Raw genomic sequence first — 23,554 nt, 5'->3', positions numbered from 1 at the left:
ACTCTTCCCAGATGTGCTTGAACTCCTATATGGGTGCCCTGGTGTGCCTGTGCACCTTGGATGTCTGGCAATGGGTGCATGTTCTGGCCCAGCCCGCAATCTGCTTCCGCAGCCCATGCCATATGAACCGTTCGGCCACCATCTGGACCATGGACCTGATGGACAGATGTAAAAGGTCATGGATGTGACAGAAGACCTGCCTGCGCTACTGCTGGGGAACCACTGGCCGCGGGGTACCCAAGGAGATATCACACAGGATGGTGCCTTTGCCGCTCGGAGTCGGGAGGTCTCAGAACCGCAGGCCAGTGATGGTGGTCACGAAGGCCCTCATCTCCTCATCAGCTTCCTGGTCCCGGGCGAGCTGCTCGAAGTCAAGGCCGGGCATCAGTGTGCAGATGGCTGGTCATGAGAGTGTATCAGCAACCACATTGTCCTTCCCTGCCTTGTGCCGAATGTCGGTGGTAAACTCCGACATGAAGGAGAGGTGACACTGCTGGTGGGACGAGCAGGGATCCTTTGCCATTACAAGCACCTGGGTGAGGTGTTTGTGGTCTATGAAAATGGTAAAAGTCCTCCCCTCCAAAAAATAGTGGAAATGCCGCACTGCCAGGTACATGCCCAGTAACTCGCAGTCGAAGGCACTATACTTGCGTTCCAGTGGGCTGAGCAGGTGGCTGAAGAATGCCAGCAATTTCCAATGTCCATTCACCTGCTGCTCCAGGATGGCACCAACAGCTGTGGCAAAGTCATCACCAAAGAGTGCCATACGCAGGTCAGTGTGCGGGTAGGCGAGCATGGTGGTCTTCGCGAGGGCGTCCTTAGTGGCCTTGAATGCGGTGCAGGCTTCTGGGTTCCAAGTGAGAGTCTTGTGCTTGGCTGGGCTGAGGGCGAACAGCGGCTGCATGATGCGCACAGTTCGCGGGATGAAGCGGTTGTAAAAGTTGACCATACCCGCGAACTCCTGCAGCCCTTTGAGGCTGTCTGGGTGTGGGAACTCCCTGATAGCAGTGACCTTCGCAGCGGCGGGTGTGGCTCCTTCGGCCATGATTGTATAGCCCAGGAACTGCATGGACTCTTTCCCGAACTGGCACTTGGCTGGGTTGATGGTAAGGCCGAAGTTGGCCAGCTGGGAGAAATGGGCATGCAGGTGGACCTTGTGTTGCACCCAGTCCTTGCTGGCAACGAGGATGTCGTCCAAATAAATAAAGATGAAATCCAAGTCCCTGCCCACAGAGTCCATGAGGCACTGGAAGGTCTGAGCGGCGTTCTTGAGCCTGAATGGCATGTGCAGGAATTCGAACAAACCAAAATGGGTGATGATGGCCGTCTTGGGTATGTCCTCAGGGTGCACTGGGATCTGATGATATCTGTGCACCAGGTCAACCTTTGAGAAGACCCTCGCGCCGTACAGGTTGGTCGTAAAGTCCTGGATGTGAGGGATGGGGTAACGGTCAGGAATGGTTGCCTCATTGAGCCGTCTATAGTCTCCGCAGGGACGCCAGCCGCTGGAGGCTTTCGGGACCAGGTGGAGCGTGAGGCCCACGGGCTGTTGGACCGCCGAATGATCCCCAGCTCCAACAGGTGCAAAAACTCCTCCTTTGCTACCTAGAGTTTGTCAGGTGGGAGCCGGCGTGAACTGGCGGGCCCTGGGTGCGGATGTGGTGAAACACCCCGTGGCGTGGCAAGGCAGCGGAGAACTATGGCTTGAGGAATGTCGGGACCTTGTCCAGGATCTGCTGGAACTCTTCTCTGGGCGTGCTGATAGTGGCTATCTGCGGTTGCTCTGAGCGGGCGGTGTCGAGGCGAATGGCCTGGAAGGTATGGGCGTCCACCAGGCACCTACCTCGAATGACCACCAGAAGCCCGTGTGCGAGGAGGAAGTCTGCACCCAGGATGGCAGTCGGGAGGGACGAGACAGTGAACCTTCATGCGAAATTCTGTTGGCCGATCTGGAAATGGACTGTCTTGTCTCCATACGTCTGGATTGCCATTGCGTTGGCAGCAAGGAGGGGAGGTCCATGAGGTCGGTTCCTGGATTCAATGGCCATGGCCGGGATGACGCTGACCTGGGCTCCAGTGTCAACGAGGAACCGCCGGCCGCTGACTGAGTCCCACAGGTAGAGAAGGCTGTGTCCTTGGCCAGCCGCTGCAGCCATTAACAGCGGCCAGCCTGGTCATTTCCCTGGAACGAGCAGGGCTGATGACACTTTCAAGCCTTGGCTTCCCAGCGCTGGTGGTAAAAGCAGAGTCCTGAAGTGGATGCTGTTGGTTATGCTCTTGGGGGCCCCTGCAGGGGCCAGGTGCTCTACTGCAGCGCTAGGGGCGGGCTTGGCGTGGTCGTGCCCGTGCCTCGTGACCTGCTGGACCACTGAGCCTTCCGAGAATCGTGCGAGCCATAGCTCTTGGGCCTTCTGGGCAAACCTTCCTCGGGTCAGTGAAGCTCTCCTGAACCAGCAGTGGGCGGATGTCCCCGGGCATATGTTCGAGGAAGATGCGCTTGAAAAGTGGACAGTTGGTGTGCTTACCCATGAGTGTGAGCATCTTGTTCATTAGTTCCCTCTGGGACCTGTTCCCCCAGGGCGTTGAGGTGCAGCTCCCGAGCGGCACTCTGGTGTCTGGATAGTCCGAGGGACCTGGTAAGCACTCGCTTGATGGTTTCGTACTTGTCCTCGGCGGATGGGTGCTGAACAAGGTGCAGCACACGTCTGGTGGTGGCCTGGTCCAGGGCAGCGACGACATGGTAGAATTTGGTCATGTTGGACGAAATCTGGTGGAGGTGAAACTGGGCCTCCGCGTGGCCACACCAGGTCTCCAGCTCCTGAACCCAGAATTCAGGCAGTTTTACGGCTATAGTACTGATCCCAGTCTCATTCATGATGGGTTCAAAGATGTTTGAACCAGTCGGGGTCACCAATTGTAGCGGCGGCTACACTGCTCCTGCAATAACACACACAACCAGATGGGTTGAGCTCAGTGAGCAGACTAGTTTATTACAGGCTGCTGGGCTGCCTTATACTCCCAGCCCGGACCTGGGTGAGAACTGCACTGGAGGGCACTGACATCACTTGAGTGTCACGTGGTCCCCAAGCCCGGGTTTCTGAGCCCCGAGCTGGAAGGAAGGGAAACCTGCAATGGCGCCATTTTGGCCGGCTGCCCCGCTGCGTGGCTTACAAGCGGGGCCGGTCGCCTGCCTTGTGGTGAGCCGCCACAAGATCATAAATTCTCAAGGTGGGGCGTGGGAATATTTTGGTGGGGCTTATAAATATTTTAGTGGGTATAGGAACATTTTGGGAAATAATTAATGTTGGTTTGAAAAAAAATACTCGTTATGTTGGTATGCAAGATGTGACTTGCCAACTCTGTCAGTACAGCACTTTGTGATTTTAAAGGCAGTGGATAACTTGGTTAACTCAGCCATTGTTGGTGGACTTATCGGAAGTTCTAGTGCAATACCAAGGGGAGTTATCGGAGTTGCAACATGATGAATCTGTGAAAACTGTTCAAAGCAAAAGGAACCATGATGTGGCTGTCTAATGAGATCGAAAAGAAAGACCCAAACTCGACTACTTTAGTGAAGGAACTATTGATATATTTTCCATCGTCTTATTTAGTAGAACGTGGCTTCAGTGCTGTTAATGATTTACTACAAGCTTAGAAAAACTGACTGGAAATTACAAAACATGGAGATTTAAGGTTGAAACTAACAAAATTAGTCCCTCGAATCAAAAACAATCTGCAGCTAGAATCAGGGGCAAGGGTCCCACGGAAGTGACGACAATTGTTGAATACGTGTTGGAGATGGTTGACATTGAAGTAGTAGTTGAATGTGAAATGTGTGTTCCAGTGTATTCCCAACCTTAATTGCATTGAAATACACTTGAAGTAAATGATTTAATTAAAACTTCTTTGGAATATATTACTTTTTTCCACTAATGGTAGGATGTACGATTTTTTTTGGAAAAATTAAAGTGGGGCCTAGGGCAAAGAAGGTTGAGAACCACTGGGTTAGATTGGGATCTTCTCTCACAGAGATGGGACAATAATGGAGGATGATCATAAGGGAATATTATCTGGTATCAGACTTCTTCAGTTCTATTCCCTGGTATCATTGGGTGTTTCGGCCTTTTAAACACAAGACCCCTCACTGCAAAGGCAGGCCTGCCACAGGCTGATCAGACCTGGGTGTGTAGTCCCATATCCATTTCTCCTAGTGGTCACTTGGATCCCTCCTTTACACCCAGAGCTGGTGACTGCTCGTTTCTGCTGAATCGAAGAGGGATCTGATTGCCTTTCTGAGGGCCCGTCCTGTGATTTCTACTTCCCTCAGAAGTTTGGCCATGGATTTGGCAACAAATCCTCTTCAACTGACTTCAAAGTGGTATAGAAGGGGAAAAAAATGAGCACAAATCAACTACTGTAAACACGGTGGCTTCTGCAGGGATCACAGATTGTCGGGAAGTCAGAGGTACAACCATCCAATTAATTGCATGGAGATCTTGTACAAATCACCAATCGCTCTTTTTACCCGTTCAAGGATTGGCAAGATAGGAGTATTGCACGGATTTTGAGTTTACCAAGGCGTTACTCACGAGGGAAATGCCCTCTTCTGCTTCAGGCAACAATCTAGGTTGTCAGATTGTGGGTAATGATGTATTTTTGAGGGTTACCCGGTGTGCCTGTGTTGAATAAATTGGGTCTACGCGGTTTTTAAAAAATGAGCTTCCCATGAGTGTACAGGTACTGGAGGAAGAAGTTGACAAGGTTAGCAAGGACATTGGTGTTGGAACAAGGCAGTCAGTTATCACCCACCCCTCCCCCCACATCCTTCTTGATCAGTGAGGCTAAAAAACAGAGGAGGGGCTTCACAGATGTTGCCTCTGTGCTGTTGAATCAGAAGTCCCACATTCACAGGCAAAAAAGGTGGCCGGATCATGAGGGCAATATCCAATTTTGTTTGTATAGATCTTTTTGATAATCGCTCAATTATACTTGTACTCAAAATCCCTCTGGTCCATAATCGATTTTTAAAGCAGTTAGAACCTCCGAGCAGTTAATGCGATTTCCCCGTACACTGAAGTGGTTGACTGGGGTCTACCATGCAGTGCACTGTGTGACCCTTGACTTCTTGGAGACCCCCATTAAATGGAAAAGATAAGTCTGGGTCAGTTTTGAACCAGATGGTGAAGTTCATCTGCAGTAGACTGTACTTGCCAATAAAACAGCACAGATGAGCAAGCCTTCTTATCAATAGTTAATAAACTTGCAAGTTGATATGCTGAACTTGGCGATCGTGCCAAAAACAAACCTTGGGTTGTGGAGTATACGGTGGCTTCCCAATTTGTCCAAATGTTTGCCGACCCAACAAGGGGATGGGTGGTGTTTGAGATATAATGGAGTCCTGTAATTAACAGAAATTGGAGTAGATAATGGCTCTACCATAGGGATACCAGCAACACCTACCTCACTAATATTAGTGCGACTTGGTGTGAGCTCCATGGGGGTTGGTTACAGAAGACCTTGTGGAGCCAATATCCACTAAAGCTGATGTAATTTTATCCCCAGTTTGAATTTGAACAAGGGGATTCTCGTTCATTTTGCTGGACAATTTAATCCTGGTCACCTGGGCCACAGATTGCTCATGGCACCCCATATGCCAGTGGATTAGGATTATTTAACAAAAAGGTAGCAGGAGGAAGCAATTCTACAGGTTGTGTTAGGGCTCAGGGTGAAGCTGCCTGACAATCTGATGTCCAATGCCCTTTACGACCACATCAGCGGCATTCATCCTGTGACTGATAACGGGCTGGCCCCCACATATTTAGAAACTGTAAATGCCTCCCTTTTTAAAAAATAAATGGACATGCAGCACAGTAACAGGCCCTTTAGGCCCACGAGTCTGTGCCGCCCAATTTACATCCTCCAGTACGTCTCAAACGGTGGAGGAAAGCGGAGCCCCTGGAGGAATCCCACAGACACGGGGAGAAAATACCAACTCCTTGCAGAAACCACAGGATTCCATATAACCACTTACAGCACAGAACAGGCCAGTTCGGCCCTACTAGTCCATGCCGTAACAAATCCCCACCCTCCTAGTCCCACTGACCAGCACCCGGTCCATACCCCTCCAGTCCTCTCCTATCCATGTAACTATCCAGTCTTTCCTTAAATGTAACCAATGATCCCGCCTCGACCACGTCTGTCGGAAGCTCATTCCACATCCCTACCATCCTTTGCGTAAAGAAATTTCCCCTCATGTTCCCCTTATAATTTTCCCCCTTCAATCTTAAACCATACCCTCTAGTTTGAATCCCCCCCACTCTTAATTGAAAAAGCCTATCCACGTTTACTCTGTCTGTCCCTTTTAAAATCTTAAACACCTCTATCAAGTCCCCTCTCAATCTTCTACGCTCCAGAGAAAAAAGCCCCAGTCTGCACAAACTCAAACCTTGAAATCCTGTCAACATTCTCGTGAACCTTCTCTGCACTCTCTCTATTTTGTTTATATCTTTCCTATAATTTGGTGACCAAAACTGCACACAGTACTCCAAATTTGGCCTCACCACACCAATGCCTTGTACAATTTCATCATAACCTCCCTACTCTTGATTTCAATACTCCAATTTATGAAGGCCAACATTCCAAATGCCTTCTTCACCACACCATCTACCTGAGTATCAGCCTTGAGGGTACTATTTACCACAACTCCTAAATCCCTTTGTTGCTCTGCACATCTCAATAGCCTACCATTTAATGCATATGACCTATTTAGATTTGCCTTTCCAAAATGTAACACCTCACACTTATCTGTATTAAATTCCATCAGCCATTTCTCAGCCCACACCTCCAGCCTTCCTAAATCACCTTTTAATCTACGGTAATCTTCTTCACTGTCCACAACACCACCAATCTTTGTATCATCCGCAAACTTGCTTATCCAATTTTCCACCCCTACTTCCAGATCGTTATTATATATAACAAACAATAGTGGGCCCAGGACCGATCCCTGAGGAACTCCACTAGTCACCGGCCTCCAATTGGACAAACAATTTTCTACCACTACGCTCTGACACCTCCCGTCCAACCATTGCTGAATCCATTTCACTACCTCCTCATTTATACCTAATGCCTCCATCATTTTTCCTAACCTCCTGTGGGGAACTTTGTCAAAAGCTTGACTAAAGTCTAAATAGACAACATCCACAGCTTTCCCTTCATCAACCTTTTTTGTAACCCCCTCGAAAAACACAATCAAGTTTGTCAAGCATGATCTACCCTTGACAAAACCATGCTGATTACTCCCTAGCAATCCCTGTACCTCCAAATATTTGTAAATACCATCCCTCAGAACACTTTCCATCAACTTGCCCACCACAGACGTCAGACTCACGGGCCTATAATTCCCAGGTTTACATTTAGACCCTTTCTTAAACAGCGGAACCACATGCGCCACCCTCCAATCCTTTGGCACTTCCCCCGTGGCCAGTGGCATCCTAAATATCTCTGTTAATGGCCCCACTATCTGTCCACTAGCCTCCCTGAGTGTCCTTGGGAATATTTTGTCCGGTCCCGGAGATTTATCCACCTTTATCTTTTTCAACACAGCCATCACTACCTCCTCGGTTATCCTTATATGCTTCATTACCTCCCCGCTATTTTACTTTACCTCAACTGGTTCAATATTTTTTTCCCTAGTGAATACCGAGGCAAAGAAATCATTCAAAATTTCCCCCATTTCCTCAGACTTCTCACTCAGCCTACCCTCACTATCTACAAGGGGTCCAATTTTATCCCTCACTAATCTTTTACTTTTAATGTACTTATAGAAACCCTTTGGATTTATTTTTACTCTGTCTGCCAAAGCCTCTTCGTGCCTTTTTTTGGCCTTTCTAATTTCTTTCTTAAGATTCCTTCTACATTCCTTGTAGTCCTCCTTCAAATTGTCAGCTCCCTGTTCTTTATACCTCTTGTACACCTCCCTTTTTCTCCTAACCAAATTTCCAATATTCCTCGAAAACCAAGCCTCCCTATGACTTCCAGCCTTTCCTTTGATCCTCACTGGGACATAACTACTCTGTACCCTCAAAATTTCTTTTTTGAATATCCTCCATTTTTAATTTACACCCTCACCTGAAAATATCCTGTCCCACTCAATACTCCCCAAATTCCTTCTTATTCCTTCGAAATTTGCTCTTCTCCAATCCAGAACCTCAACTTTAGGCGCCTCTTTGCTCTTCCCTAAAACTACCTAAAAACTAACAGAATTATGATCACTAGCCCAATTAGATCTCCAACATTAATGACTGATACCTGACCTAGCTTGTTCCCTAACAGGAGATCCAGTATTACACTGTCCCAAGTCGGTTCTTCTACTAATTGATTCACCTTTATTATCGTTTTTATTCTTATCTAGGTGGCTATGCTCCCTTGACACTGCTCTCACACTCTGTTCCCCACCCCCCTGCCAAACTAGTTTAAACCTTCCCCACAGCTCTAGCAAATCTGCTTGCCAGCACATTGGTCCCCCTCCAGTTCAAGTGGAGTCCGTCCCTTTTGTACAGGTCCGACCTTCCCCAGAAGAGATCCCAATGATCCAGAAATCTTATCCCTTGCCCCCTGCACCATCTCTTTAGCCACGCATTCATCCTCCACATCCTCCTATTTCTACCCTCACTAGCGCGTGGCACCGGCAGCAATTCAGAGATTCAAACCCTGGTGGCTTGCCCCCTTCCTCGACCTCCGTTTCCATAGTCGGTTCCTTGATAAACTAACCCATGTGCTTCTCCTTTTTGTCATTTGTGGTGGAAAAGATTATCTCTATCCAATGCAGTCACAGGTTTTTTTATTTGCCAATTGGAGTTTCTCATTTGAAAAGTTTGGGCATGTTTTAGTAAAGTCTACAAGTCTGGGTACCCAGTGGTTGATTATCTGCCAACACCTTCATCCCATTTACTTTTATATTTTGCCATGAAACCTACCATTGGTTCCCCTGGTTGCTGTAAGGTTCAAGTTACTTCTCCAATAGCCCCAGCGTGGCGGGCAGCCTGCATTATAAACTGTCATCCTCTGTTTGCCAGCCAGTGAGCCATATGCTCATTTCCCTGTGCCAGTAATGCAGCAGCAATGATCATAAGGAATTAAGGTGGATTAGGGAACCTGGACACCTCAGGGGCTGCTGGTACTTCTGTTTTCATTCCCTGTTTTGGGAGGTTGGTGTTACTTAGCAACATCCCACCATAGTTGAAAACAACTTGGTGATATAATTCAAATCCCACTGAGGGTCTCTGTCCCCATCTCATGCTTTATCCCACCAAGTTTGAATTTTAGTTAGGTTAAAAGATCCTCGGCTGTCCTGGAGACTACTCATACAAACCACTACTAAAGATGACTGCCCACTGATCATTACCAGTTTCTCTAACTGCAGTCTCGTTGGGAATCCCAAAGGGAAAGTAGGATCTCCTCCCTGCTGCCGATGTTTTATCTTCTGATGCTTTTCCCTCCTCGGGCAAGGAGCACTTGGAATTGGTTTACCGTTCCTCGTTTCTGAGTTTGGGACTGTCTTTGATCCTGCATTATCTTTACTGGGATGATTTCCCATTTATTTTTGGGGATTGGTAGATGGCAGATAAGTATATTTTCCGGTTGCTTGGGAATGCCTAACTAATACACCTGCATTAAGAATAAAGTTTAAAAGACAAAAAACACGACACTGTACTTGTACTGAATAAACTTCACTTGCGTAAATATATAACCTTAAAGCATTTTACTTTATTTTCAGTCACATTCTTTGTAACATTTAACAGTCGCTGCATCTGCAGGTTCCTCCCCCTCCACGGAGCCGCCCGAAAGACAAACAATAACATTGTTAATAATTAACCTCCTCCCTCCCCCACGTTTACAGATGAAGCCTCTGACCGGGGCGACACTTACGAAGCAAGGATAAGGAGACACTTTGAGAGAGTAACCCCAACGGCGAGTGGCATCGACCAGCTCTTCATTCTGGGTGACCCCCATTGCTGTCTCCCTCTGCTGGCTGAATATTTGCTCCCATCTTCACCAAAGGTTTATGTGCGACTTCGGAGAACATTTACTTTTTACAATTTTAAACATATGTATTTCTTACTTATTATTTATTTAAAAATTTAAATATACTTTCCTTGGTTTTTTTGTGTGGGTTGCTTGAATTCTGGATTCTTCTTTCTTTGGCTTGGCTTCGCGGACGAAGATTTATGGAGGGGTATGTCCACGTCTGCTGCAGGCTCGTTGGTGACTGACAAGTCCGATGCGGGATAGGCAGACACGGTTGCAGCGGTTGCAAGGGAAAATTGGTTGGTTGGGGTTGGGTGTTAGGTTTTTCCTCCTTTGTCTTTTGTCAGTGAGGTGGGCTCTGCGGTCTTCTTCAAAGGACGTTGCTGCCCGCCGAACTGTGAGGTGCCAAGATGCACGGTTGGAGGCGAGATCAGCCCACTGGCTGATCAGCCCAATGTGGCAGGCACCAAGAGATTTCTTTAAGCAGTCCTTGTACCTCTTTGGTGCACCTCTGTCTCGGTGGCCAGTGGAGAGCTCGTCATAGAACACGATCTTGGGAAGGCGATGGTCCTCCATTCTGGAGACATGACCCACCCAGCGCAGTTGGGTCTTCAGCAGCATGGATTCGATGCTTGCGGACTCTGCCAGCTCGAGTACTTCGATGTTGGTGATGAAATAATTCCAATGAATGTTGAGGATGGAGTGGAGACAGCGCTGATGGAAGCATTCTAGGAGCCATAGGTGATGCCGGTAGAGGACCCATGATTCGGAGCCGAACAGGAGCGTGGGAATGACAACGGCTCTGTACACGCTGATCTTTGTGTGTTTCTTCAGGTGGTTGTTTTTCCAGACTGTTTTTAAACTGTATAAGTATATAATATACAATGTACAACTATTAACTAAAACTATTAGGCAAGAGGTCACACTTGTGGTCCCTGAAATGAACCGAGAATATCTCCACTTTCAGCTTTTATTTTGTTTTAAGATCAATTCTTTCAGCAAAAGCAGTTCAATTTCCACAAATTTTAAAACACTAATTTTGTTGACAAAATAATGATCCAATTTTAATAGGGATCCTGCCGACTACACCAAATCTGTCAACGAAATGAACTAATCGGAGACATCGAGAATCGTTCCAGACTTTATTTCACATGATGTATCATGAAGGGTCGGCGACAGTCTCCACTGCTATCCAACTCCCAAATTTACTTCTACAAGCTCATATATTTGTACAGAGAAACAAACAAGCTGTTACAGAAAGTACAACCAATTACATCATGGAATAAACTTGTGAGAAGTACATTAAAACCTTTATATATTTTGTATTTAAAAAGCTTAGTCTTCTCTAATGTGAAGGAGAAAATGCCAATAACCAGTGAACCATTGTCAAAGACATTAACAGGCTTCAACTTGGTTCCTTAATAATATCTTGCTGCAAGGTTCTGTATTAAAATGGACTGTTTGCCACTGATGTTAGTGTCCAAGCTGTTGGTACAGATTTTCTTTCACATATTTGGTGTCAATTGCAGGTACCTGGCCGGGATGTGTTCACCCCTGCCCACAGATTTAAGTGTCCACCAAAAAGTTAAAAATAACATTGTCACCTGTGAGATTGAACATTATACAAATGGATGTAGAGCAGTGGTTTTCAAACTTTCTTTGCACTCACATTCTAACTGAAGCATTCCTTATACCATTGGTGCTCTGTGATTAGTAAGTGATTACTTAAGGTGAGATGTGAGTGGAAAGAAAAAGGTTGTAAACCACTGTTTTAATGGTACCTAATTGACTTGTTATGTGCTCGGTTTCATAACTCCAAAGGAAATGGGCCAATGACAATTTTTCTTAAGCAAAATATTTCAGTAACAATTGGGTCTATAAGCAATGATTCTCAACCTTCCCTTCCCACTCATATCCCACCTTAAGCAATCCCTTACTAATCACAGAGCACCTATGGCGTAGGGATCACTTAAAATGGGATATGAGTGGAATGAAAAAGGTTGAAATCCATTGACGTAGAGTAAATGAGTCCAACAGGCGACTAGATGGAAATCTAGAAGGAATTAAGACCCTAACAACACCACCTGATGGGCTTCAGAGGTTTCCTTGTACAAAAAAATTGGACAGGATCGAACAAATAATCACTCTTTGTGCTTGTGGTGGAAAGATGGTCTCAACAGTGAAGAGCAATCATTGGAAATTTGGGTGTCATCATTTTCTAATCATTAAGATTAACGAGATCTTCAGCATTGCACAATTTCTTGATATTTATTGTGATTTGGGAAATGCATCCTGTTCCAAGTACAGTAAAAACCCCTGGTATCCAGAACTCAAGCAACCGGCCAAAAAAAATGAGGAAAATAAATTCTAAAAATATTAAAATAAATAATAAAATAATAGGTAAAAATATGTAAGTTTAAAATGGTAAAAGTGTTCTCTGAAATAACAAACCTTTGAAGATGGGAGCCAATATCCAGCCAGCAGAGGGAGAGCCTTGGTCGGGCTTTACTCGTAGCAGGTGTTTGAATAAAGTTGTGTGAAACAGCAATGGGGGGATCGCCCGGGATGAAGAGCAGGTTGATGCCGCTCACCATTTGGGTGACTCTCTCAAAATGTCTCCTTATCCCTGCTTAGTAAGAGTCACCCTGGTCAGAGGCTTTATCTGAAAACATGGGGGGGGGGCTAATTATCTATAATGTTATTGTTCGTCTTTCGAGCAACTCCGTGGAGGGGGAGGAACCTGCAGATGCAGCGACAGGTAAATTTTTTCAAAGAATGTGACTGAAAATAAAATATTTTTTCAATACATGTACAGTGTAGTATTTTTGTCTTTCAAATGTCATGAGAGACGGGTATAGTGCCGGAGGATTGGCGTGTTGCGCATGTGGTTCCTTTGTTTAAAAAGGGTTTGAGGAGCAAGCCTAGCAATTATCGGCCTATAAGTTTGACATCTGTGGTAGGTAAATTGATGGAAAGCATTCTGAGAGAGTATATGGAGTATAAGTATATGGAGGGACAGGGTCTGATCAGGGACACTCAACACGGATTTGTGCGTGGAAGGTCGTGTTTGACCAATCTCATTGAATTTTTTGAAGAAGTGAGTAGGAATGTTGATGGAGGTAGAGCAGTGGATGTTGTCTATATGATAAGGTTCTGCATGGGAGGTTAGTTAGGAAGGCTAAGTCCTTGGGTATTAATTTGGAGATAGTCAAATGGATTCAACTGTGACTGGAAGGAAGGTGCCAGAGAGTAGTAGTAGATAATTGTTTGTCAGGATGGAGGCTGGTGACCAGCGGTGTACCTCAGGGTTCGGTATTGGGACCATTGCTGTTTGTCATATATATTAATGATCTGGAGGATGGGGCGGTAAATTGGATTAGTAAATATGCGGATGATACTAAAATAGGGGGAATTGTGGATGATGAAGAGGGTTTTCAAAGATTGCAGAGGGATTTAAACTGCTTAGAGGAGTGGGCAGAAAGATGGCAGATGGAGTTTAATGCTGATAAGTGTGAGGTGCTTCATTTTGGAAAGAATAATCAAAGCAAGACATATGTGGTAAATGGGAGGGCATTGAAGAATCCAGTGGAGCAGAAAGATCTAGGAATAATGGTGCATTGTTCCCTGAAGGTAGGAGTGCATGTGGATAGGGTGGTGAAGAAGGCCTTTAGTATGCTTGCCTATATAAATCAGTCCATGGAATATAGGAGTTGGGAAATAATGATGACTCATGAGTCAATGCAACCATCCCAATGTCGTGACCTATTTCACCTCGTTTGTTGTAAAGGATGAACTCTGGTTGGTGATGAAGCTGCTGAGTGGAGGTAAGAGCACATTCCTCATCCTTGAATACTGTATGTGCCGGTGTATAGGACGACCTGAATTTCCACTTAAAATGTAGGTTTTTAGTGATACTCTTTGTATAAGACGACTGACCCCCGCAAAAAAAAACTGTGTGCAGTTCTGGTTACCGATTTATAGGAAAGATATTAACAAGATAGAGAGAGTCAGAGAAGATTTACAAAAATGTTGCCTGGGTTTCAGCATCTGGAATACAAGGAAAGATTGAGCAAATTAGGGCTTTCTTCCTTGGAACGTAGAAGGCTAAGAGGGGATTTGATAGAGGTGTTTAAGATAATGAGAGGGATAGATAGAGACAATGTGGAAAGGCTTTTCCCATTGAGAGTAGGAGAGATGGACACAAGAGGTCATGAGTTGAGAGTTGATGGGCAAAGGTTTAGGAGTAACATGAGGGGGAACTTCTTTACTCAGAGAGTGGATACTGTGTGGAATGGGCTTCCGAGAAGGTGGTGGAGGCAGGGTCAATTTTGTCATTTAAGAAAGAGTTGGATAAGTATATGGATGGGAGGGGGATGGAGGGATATGGGCAGAGTGCTGGTAAGTGGGATTAGAGGAGGGTACTTGGATCAATGCGGACTAGAAGGGCCTAATTGGCCTGTTTCCATGCTGTAATTATTATATGGTTATAAACTGTTTATTCTTAATGCAGGTTTATTAGGCATTGTAAAAGTAATTCTCAAGCAACCGGAAAATACCCTCATCCGGCATCTACCAATCCCCATAAGTGCCAGATATCAAGGGTTTTACTGTACTTGCCTTGCAAACATCACAAGAGCCCAGTTAAACAAAGCAGACCTCCACAATTAAACTGCTTCTCAATTTAACCTGAGCCTGCAAGTTTTTTTTAAAACTGGAGCTCAGTGTCACAGCAATAGGTGTTGAGTCTTGACTGGCAGAGTTCCACAGCCACCAGCTGCCTTCTGTAACTTTGAGTGGTTACTGTTTGTTGAGCAACTCCAGGCATTGAGCATTGGCAGACAGGGCAAGGGTTTCACAGTCAGGTTCACCTTCTACTCCTTCAGCTGAACAATCCGCATTTATGTTCTTCCCATCCCGAACCAAAGAAGGCAGATTTGGGATTCACAAATTGATGATTACATTTAGATTGATTACCACCTGTATTGGATTAAGTAGCACTCTATAAATCTGGCTGTAAATCACTGACCTCTCCATTTCTGTCTGAACAGAAAGAGATTCAAGCCATGAGTCAATGCAACCATCCCAATGTCGTGACCTATTTCACCTCGTTTGTTGTAAAGGATGAACTCTGGTTGGTGATGAAGCTGCTGAGTGGAGGTAAGAACACATTCCTCATCCTTGAATACTGTATGTGCCGGTGTATAGGACGACCTGAATTTCCACTTAAAATGTAGGTTTTCAGTGATACTCTTTGTATAAGACGACTGACCCCCGCAAAAAAAACTGGCACTTACTGCTGACCAGTTGAAAACAAATCACAATTAACAAATGATCAGTTGAAGGTTTAAATTTTATTTGGCTAAAATAAACCACCATTGGCTCCTTTAACAGGGCGTTCAAAGCCTGTACGGAGCTAACGGTGGGTGGATGGACCCTGCAGGGAGTGCTGAGATTTCACAAATAACTAACAGGACATGCACGAGATCGCACTGGAGCTGGCAGGAAGATGGTGGCATTGTTGGGACTTCGCTGCCAAGGTTTGGATTTTTAGACCCAATGTATAGGATGACCCTGATTTTAAAGTGACATTTTTAAGTTTTGGATAGTCCTATATGCCGGTATATACGATGGTTATTGCTTTATATTCCAACTGAAGAGACAGGATTGAAATTGGGACAAATGGAAGATGGCCAGCGAGGACCCTGTGGGAAGCTTATCCAGTAAAATGAATTTGTTGTTTGATGTCCCAAGGTGAATTTGTTTAACAGGATGTAGCATATAACCACTTTCTCGAGCTCTGAAGATGGCCATCGCTGCTCTACTGTTTAATGTTCTTTAACAATGTCTGTTCTTCTCCCTGCACCTCCAGGAGAGGTCAACAGCCTGGCACTCAGCAGCCACGTTGCATGGGAAGGTTTGGTGAAGTGTGTGTGGGCAAGAAACAAAGATGATTTGTGTTTCAGGGAAATTTTAAAAGGCATTAATGGGAAGCAAGATATTAGCAAGACTGGTCTTGTGTCCCTCCTTGACTTGGTTAGCCAAATTCAATGCTCAGTGCTCTCTTCAGGCTTGCAGGACGGGGAGGTCCCAGATTTGTCTGGTATCTACGCAGAGCTCTGCAAGGGTGGGAGGTTAATTGGCATCAAGATGAAAACACTCCAGTGGTTGGAGACGCAAAATCTAAACAACTGGTAAATATTTGGGAGGCACAGGCTCCTAAGCCAGACATATGTCAAAAAAAAACATGACATTAAAGTGTCTGCTGACAATAATCTGTTACAAGATAGTCTGATACCCATCTTTGGCATTCGGTGGGATCACTATCACTTAGTTCTCTGCCATCAACATACTGCTGGTCACCATTGACCATAAACCCAACTGGACCAGCCATATAGATACAGTGACTTCAAGACCCAGGTAAAGGCTGGGCATCCTGTGGTGAATGATTCACATCCTAGCACCCCAGGGTTTTTCAAGATTATTTTATTATGTAATAAAATAGAAAATGTGATATTACACAAAATTTCCTTTTGTCGACCGTAAGGCAGACGAAGATTGCTGTCAGCAAAAATTGCCGTCAGCAAAAATTGCCCAGTGCACCTTGCAGCCAGAGAGAAGCAAAAGAGAGTTCCCCCACCCCCCACCGAGTCGCTGAGTGTCCGTGGATTCGCCTCCAGCGCTCTCACAGCCCCTGCAGCCACACAGAGTCCAGTCCACACCCGAGCTCCAGATGAACACTTCTGACCCGATCAGGAAGCCCTCGGCATCCTCTAACATCCTGGTTCTGATACCTATCCCTTTCAGCCAGTCTCCTGCAGTCTGGTGTGAATCCCTTGACCACAGCTGCCTGCAGCTTGCGTGGGTTCCTTGCCTCGAGTCGCCAACAGTCTGCTGCCTGCCTGTGTATTCTTCTTTCTTTGGCTTGGCTTCGCGGATGAAGATTTATGGAGGGGTAAAGTCCACGTCAGCTGCAGGCTCGTTTGTGGCTGATAAGTCCGATGCGGGACAGGCAGACACGGTTGCAGCGGTTGCAAGGGAAAATTGGTTGGTTGGGGTTGGGTGTTGGGTTTTTCCTCCTTTGTCTTTTGTCAGTGAGGTGGGCTCTGCGATCTTCTTCAAAGGATGTTGCTGCCCGCTGAACTGTGAGGTGCCAAGATGCACGGTTTGAGGCAATATCAGCCCACTGGTGGTGGTCAATGTGGCAGGCATCAGGAGCTTTCTTTAGGCAGTCCTTGTACCTCTTCTTTGGTGCACCTCTGTCTTGGTGGCCAGTGGAGAGCTTGCCATATAACATGATCTTGGGAAGGCGATGGTCCTCTGGAGACGTGACCTACCCAGCGCAGTTTGATCTTCAGCAGCGTGGATTCGATGCTGTCGGCCTCTGCCATCTCGAGTACTTCGATGTTGGAGATGAAGTCGCTCCAATGAATGTTGAGGATGGAGCGGAGACAACGCTGGTGGAAGCGTTCTAGGAGCCATAGGTGATGCCGGTAAAGGACCCATGATTCGGAGCCGAACAGGAGTGCCTGTGTATTAATTAGCAGCAGAACCACCGCTGTGGTCACCTTCTTGTAGGGCAATCTCCTCCTCTGCTTCTACTTCTTAAACGGGGGTGGGGGGGGGGGGTTCTCCCTGCTCCAGTTCTCTGCAACCCCTTGTAGCCTCTGCCGATCATAGGTGCCTCCATCTTGGGCCCAGGTCCTGCGGTCATGGGATTTTAAAATAAACCACCATTGACTGTTTTAACAGGCCATTTAAAGCCTGTATGAAGCAAATGGTAGTTGGACTGGGCGGTTGGACCCTGCGGGGGAACACTGTGTCCCTGCTTCCCGCAGGTCCGCAGCAGCACGGCCATTTTTCAGCTATCCCCAATCTACAAGGCATAAATCAGGAGTGTGGTGGAATACTCTCTGCATGGGTTGGGTGATGCAGCTCCGACAATGATCAAGATGCTTGATGCCATCTAAGACAAAGCCCACCCTCCATCCGACCCACTCCTGGCCTCCACCAAATATATACCCTCTACACCTGAGAAGTACAAAGGGTTCATGGAAGCACCACCGCCTGCAAGGTTCCCCTTGAAAGTTGCACACTGTCCCCATTTGGAAATGTCACCTGTCCTCTGCTGTCATTGGGTCTAAATCCCTCCTCAGCAGAAGGACTGCAGTGAATCAAAGAGCTGGCTTGTCTCCACTGCCTTCTCCAGGGCAATTAGTCATGGGCAATAAATGCTGCCTTGCCAGCAATGCTCAGATCCTGAAGAATAAATACAGAGGAGGGGTGGGGGGAGGGGTGCGGGAGGAAGCCCTTTGACTCTACTCTTTAAAAGACATGACATTTGGGCAAGGTTCCAGTAAGCATCTGCTGCCTGTTGAAATGTAACCCCAGCAAATTAACCAAAAGCTGTTCTGCCTGGGTTTCCTGCATCACAAAAGGCACCTATTTGATGATGAGCAATGTTCTCAAGGTTAGCGAATAAAGAGCTAATTTCTCACTTTTCTTTTTTAAAGTGCAATCAGTGATTCTTCAGGGTGGGGACTGCAGAATAAGCCAGTGACGTGAGGCTGGGCGGCTTGAAAATAGAGCCAGAGAGTGAAGTGTGTGGGAGAGGGGTCAGTGTTGGTGATGAGAGTGCAGTGATTACAGTTATAGAGGCAGGCCACTTGGCCCATCATGCCCATGCTGACCCCTGTAGTAATCCCATTTTCTAGCATTTGACTCACTGCCTTCTAATGCCTTGCCAATTTTAAGTGCTCATTTAGACACTTCTTTAATGCTATCAGCGACTGCTTCCATCACTCAGGCAGCCCAGGTATTTGCCAGTCTCTGAGGGAAAAGGTATCCTTCAGAGTCCCTCCAACTCTTCCCCCGCTTTAGTTGCCCATTCAGAGCCAGCTCTTCAGCGCTTGACGTCCTGTTTTGCGGAAACTGCCAAAATTTTTGGCCTGGAAGTCAGCCTGAAGAAAACGGAGGTCCTCCATCAGCCAGCTCCCCACCATGACTACCAGCCCCCCCACATCCCCATCGGGCACACAAAACTCAAAACGGTCAACCAGTTTACCTATCTCGGCTGCACCATTTCATCAGATGCAAGGATCGTCAACGAATAGACAACAGACTCGCCAAGGCAAATAGCGCCTTTGGAAGACTACACAAAAGAGTCTGGAAAAACAACCAACTGAAAAACCTCACAAAGATAAGCGTATACAGAGCCGTTGTCATACCCACACTCCTGTTCGGCTCCGAATCATGGGTCCTCTATCGGCATCACCTACGGCTCCTAGAACGCTTCCACCAGCATTGTCTCCGCTCCATCCTCAACATTCATTGGAGCGCCTTCATCCCTAACGTCGAAGTACTCGAGATGGCAGAGGCCGACAGCATCGAGTCCACGCTGCTGAAGATCAGCTGCGCTGGGTGGGTCACGTCTCCAGAATGGAGGACCATCACCTTCCCAAGATCATGTTATATGGCGAGCTCTCCACTGGCCACCATGACAGAGGTGCACCAAAGAAGAGGTACAAGGACTGCCTAAAGAAATCTCTTGGTGCCTGCCACATTGACCTCCGCCAGTGGGCTGATATCGCCTCAAACCGTGCATCTTGGCGCCTCACAGTTTGGCGGGCAGCAACCTCCTTTGAAGAAGACCGCAGAGCCCACCTCACTGACAAAAGACAAAGGAGGAAAAACCCAAAACCCAACCCCAACCAACCAATTTTCCCCTGCAACCGCTGCAACCGTGTCTGCCTGTCCCGCATCGGACTTGTCAGCCACAAACGAGCCTGCAGCTGACGTGGACATTTACCCCCTCCATAAATCTTCGTCCGCGAAGCCAAGCCAAAGAAAGAAAGCTGTCCTCTAATTTTATCCATCTCTGACATGGGGAGGTTTCTTGCCACCTACCCCATCTGTACCCCTCATAATTGTATATACAGTACCTCAGTCATGTCTCCTCTTGACCTCTACTACTCTAGAGAATACAGACCTAGCCTCTCCAGTCTCTCCCCATAACAGAAATGCACCATCCCAGGTTACATCCAGGTGAACCTCCTCTCCAGCACCATTGCATGCTTTCTGTCATCCGGTAGCCAGAACTGCACACGGTACTCCAGCTGAGGTCTGTCCATTGTTTTATCAAGTTTCTAAAAAAAAATTAAATAAATGTCGACCTACAGCACAATAACAGGCCCTTCCGGCCCACAAGCCCATACTGTCATTTACACCCAATTAATGTACAACCCCTGTACCATTTGGGGAGGATGTACAGACTCCTTACAGAAAACACAGGATTCTAACCCCGGTTGCTGGAGCTGTAACAGCGTTGCTGTAACCCATCACACTGATCGTGCCACCCTAAGTTGGAGCATAACATTCCTGCTCTTGTATTCAACACCCTGATTAATGAAGGCCAACATCGCATATGTCTTCTTAATCAACTCATCTACCCACCTTGAAGGATCTTTGGATGTACACCAGAATCCTTCCCTTCCTCAACACTCCCTGGAGTCCATGGTGTACATCTTAGCCTCATTAGCACTGCCCAGATGCCTCACTTCTCATGCATCCACATCATCTGTCATTTCTCACCCCATTTCCATGTCACCTGTAGCTTAAGATTCAGTCCGAATGTGGTGGTGACATGGGTGCAAAACCTGGAAGCAAAGTGAACAGGCTTTTGCTTCTCTTTCAGGCTCCATGCTGGATATAATCAGGAAGACGGTCAGCAAGAATGAACACAAGACTGGTGTGCTGGATGAACCAGTGATAGCAACTGTTCTCAAGGAGGTGCTGGAGGGATTAGATTATCTGCATAGGAATGGACAGATACACAGGTGAACCTTCAAATCTTTGCTCCTGATTCACATCCGGAGGGGCTTACTAAGTAATGGTTCGTCAACCAAAATGTGGTCTCAAGTCAAGTCCCCTTTATTTATCGTTCATATCATGCTCACACGGGAAAGACAAGAGCATTTCTCCAGGACCACAGAGAAACGCTATCTTGTTTACATAAATATATTAGAATAGAAGTTAAACACATTGATTTACTAAGACGCATACAGTAACAGCCCACAGTTCACTATCCACAAATGTTCTGGGAATTCAGGAGCCTGATGGCCTGGGGGGAAAAGCTGTTGCCCAATCTGGGCGTGAGGGCCTGAAGTGCTGTGGTACCTCCTACCAGATGACAAGGGCGAACAGTTTATGTGAGTGGCATGTGGAGTCCTTCACAATGTTTATTGCCTTTCACCTGTGTCGAATGTTGTCGATGTCCTTCATGGCAGGAAGGGAGCCCCCAATGATCTTCTCCACTGATTTCACCATCCTCTGCAGGATCATGTGGTCTGAGGTGGTCCAGCTTCCAAACCAGGCGGTGATGCAGTTGCACAGGATGCTCTCGATACATCCCCTGTAGAATGTAGTGAGGTTGGAGGGTGGGAGATGGACTTTCCTTAACCTTCGCAGGAAGTTGAGGCACTGCTAGGCTCTCATGGCTATGCAGCTGGTGTTAAGGGACCATGTGAGGTTTTCTACCAAGTGCACTCCAAGGAACTTGACAACCAGTACGCAATGTCTCGGGAATCAACTGTAAATCCTACCAATCTTTTAATGTCTGTGCCATTTCAGGGACGTTAAAGCTGGTAATATTCTACTTGGAGATGATGGATCGATACAAATTGCAGGTAGGTTTAGCAGATGCTAATCTCTCCATTGTAAAACCATTTTTGCACAGCAGGGAACAGGCCCTTCAGCCCAACTTGTTCATGCTGACCATGTTGGCATTTTGGGCTAGTCCCACTTTTGCCTGCATTTGGTCCATATCCTTCTAGACCAGTGGTTCTCAACCTTTTTTTTTCGATCCAAGGTCCAACATGCCATATCCCTCACTAGTGGCAATGACAGTGATATTTTCAATTCAAAGGCGGCTTTGTAAGAAACACATCTTAATCTAATTTAAATAATTTTATTTTGACATGTTTAAAGACCCTCATGGAAATACGCCGTGGCCTACTGGTTGAGAACCTTGTGTGTCTTTTCAACATCATAATTGTGCCTGCTTCGATTGGCTTCCTCTGGTAACATGTTCCAGATACCAACGGCTCTCTGAGAGAAAATTTGCCTTCAGGTCCCTCTTAAATCTATGCCCTCTAGAATTGTGTACCCTGCAGAAAAGACTATGAGCGTTCACAATCCATGCCCCTCATGATTTTATAAATGTCTGTAAGGCCTCCTTCATTGCAATCACATCTCCAGGCATGTCAAAGGAACATTAGCAGACAGGAGATTAAACTATCAGTCAAAGGCACATCTAAAAATGGGAGAAAATGAGGTAGAGACATTTAAGGAGGACATTCCAGAGTTTGGGACCCAAGGCTTGGCTTGATGAGGGGGGTCAGGATCAGAGAAACAGAGACTCATAAGGTTGTAGAAGTCTTGGACTCGCTATAGGATGGGATGAAGCATTCAGGGGATTTGAACCATTAAATATGAGGTGTTGCTGGACTGGGAGCTATGTTGGTAAGCACAGCACTGATGGATGAAAGAGATTTGGGGATTTTAGCTCTGGATGAGCTTGGAGTGTAGCCATAATTTTAAATGGCGGGTGGCACGGTTGGCCTAGCGGTTAGTGCAACACCGTTACAGTGTCAGCAATTGGAACTGGGGTTGGAATCCCATGGCGTCCGCATGGAGTTTGTGTGTTCTCCCCGTGTCTGGGTCGGTTTTCCTCAGGGGTGCTCCTTTTCCCTCCCACTGTTCAAAATGTATCGGGGGTGTACGTTAATTGGGCGAAACAGACTCATGGGCCGAAAGGGTCTGTCACTGTCTAAATTTAAATAAACTTCATATTGTCAATCAATAAATGCAACCTTTAATATCATCCCTTTCATCTTAGTTGGGCTAGATATAGAATGGGGAGGAGGGGAATCGAAATGCTGCTCATTTATACAGCCTTCTCCACCTACCTCACCTGTGCCATCTGACAGCCAATGTCCTGCATGCTGCTCCAGTACCACATAGCAATGTTTACTGATGTAAAGATTCTTTTCGTATCCATAGAACTGTGTATTTAAAAATGGACTTCCTTTTCTTTGCTAGATTTTGGTGTGAGTGCCTTTCTGGCTGCTGGTGGGGACATGACCAGAAATAAAGTACGTAAAACCTTTGTCGGAACTCCATGCTGGATGGCGCCAGAGGTGATGGAACAGGTAAATTGAGGTTTCAAGTCAATCTTCTGATAAAGTCGGGCCTGGTTTACACTTTCAGAAAACCCAAAGTCAGACTTTCACCCGCATATGTCAGTTGGGTTTGTAGCCACCTTCACCCTAATGTGAAATAGGAAACTGGTTTCAAATCTCTCTTGTTTCTACTGAGGCCACTGGGTCACAAACCTTCTTGGGTATTGGTCAGACTGGGCACTTGTTACATTTCCATGCTCTGCTGAAAGCTGTAACAATCCAATAGGTGTGAAATAAGTTGAGGTAATTGCAAATCTTAGTGGTAGAGGTCACAAGGACAAGAAATGCCCAAA

At 46.4% G+C, this 23,554-nt stretch overlaps 1 protein-coding gene across 5 annotated transcripts in view; it reads left to right on the top strand.

The window, feature by feature from the left end:
* LOC138746425 (STE20/SPS1-related proline-alanine-rich protein kinase-like) overlaps positions 1–23,554 on the top strand; it is a 252,576-nt gene that overhangs the window by 43,154 nt on the left and 185,868 nt on the right. For all 5 annotated transcript variants that reach the window (XM_069904598.1, XM_069904596.1, XM_069904600.1 and 2 more), the window contains 4 exons: positions 15,075–15,183; positions 20,717–20,858; positions 21,652–21,707; positions 23,122–23,231. In XM_069904598.1, the coding sequence (XP_069760699.1) occupies positions 15,075–15,183; positions 20,717–20,858; positions 21,652–21,707; positions 23,122–23,231 (417 nt within the window). The remainder of the gene's footprint in view (positions 1–15,074; positions 15,184–20,716; positions 20,859–21,651; positions 21,708–23,121; positions 23,232–23,554) is intronic.

The sequence above is a fragment of the Narcine bancroftii genome, chromosome 12, assembly GCF_036971445.1.
Source record: "Narcine bancroftii isolate sNarBan1 chromosome 12, sNarBan1.hap1, whole genome shotgun sequence".
NCBI lineage: Eukaryota > Metazoa > Chordata > Chondrichthyes > Torpediniformes > Narcinidae > Narcine > Narcine bancroftii.
Note: the sequence above shows the minus strand (reverse complement) of the source record. Positions and strands in the feature narration are given on the sequence as shown.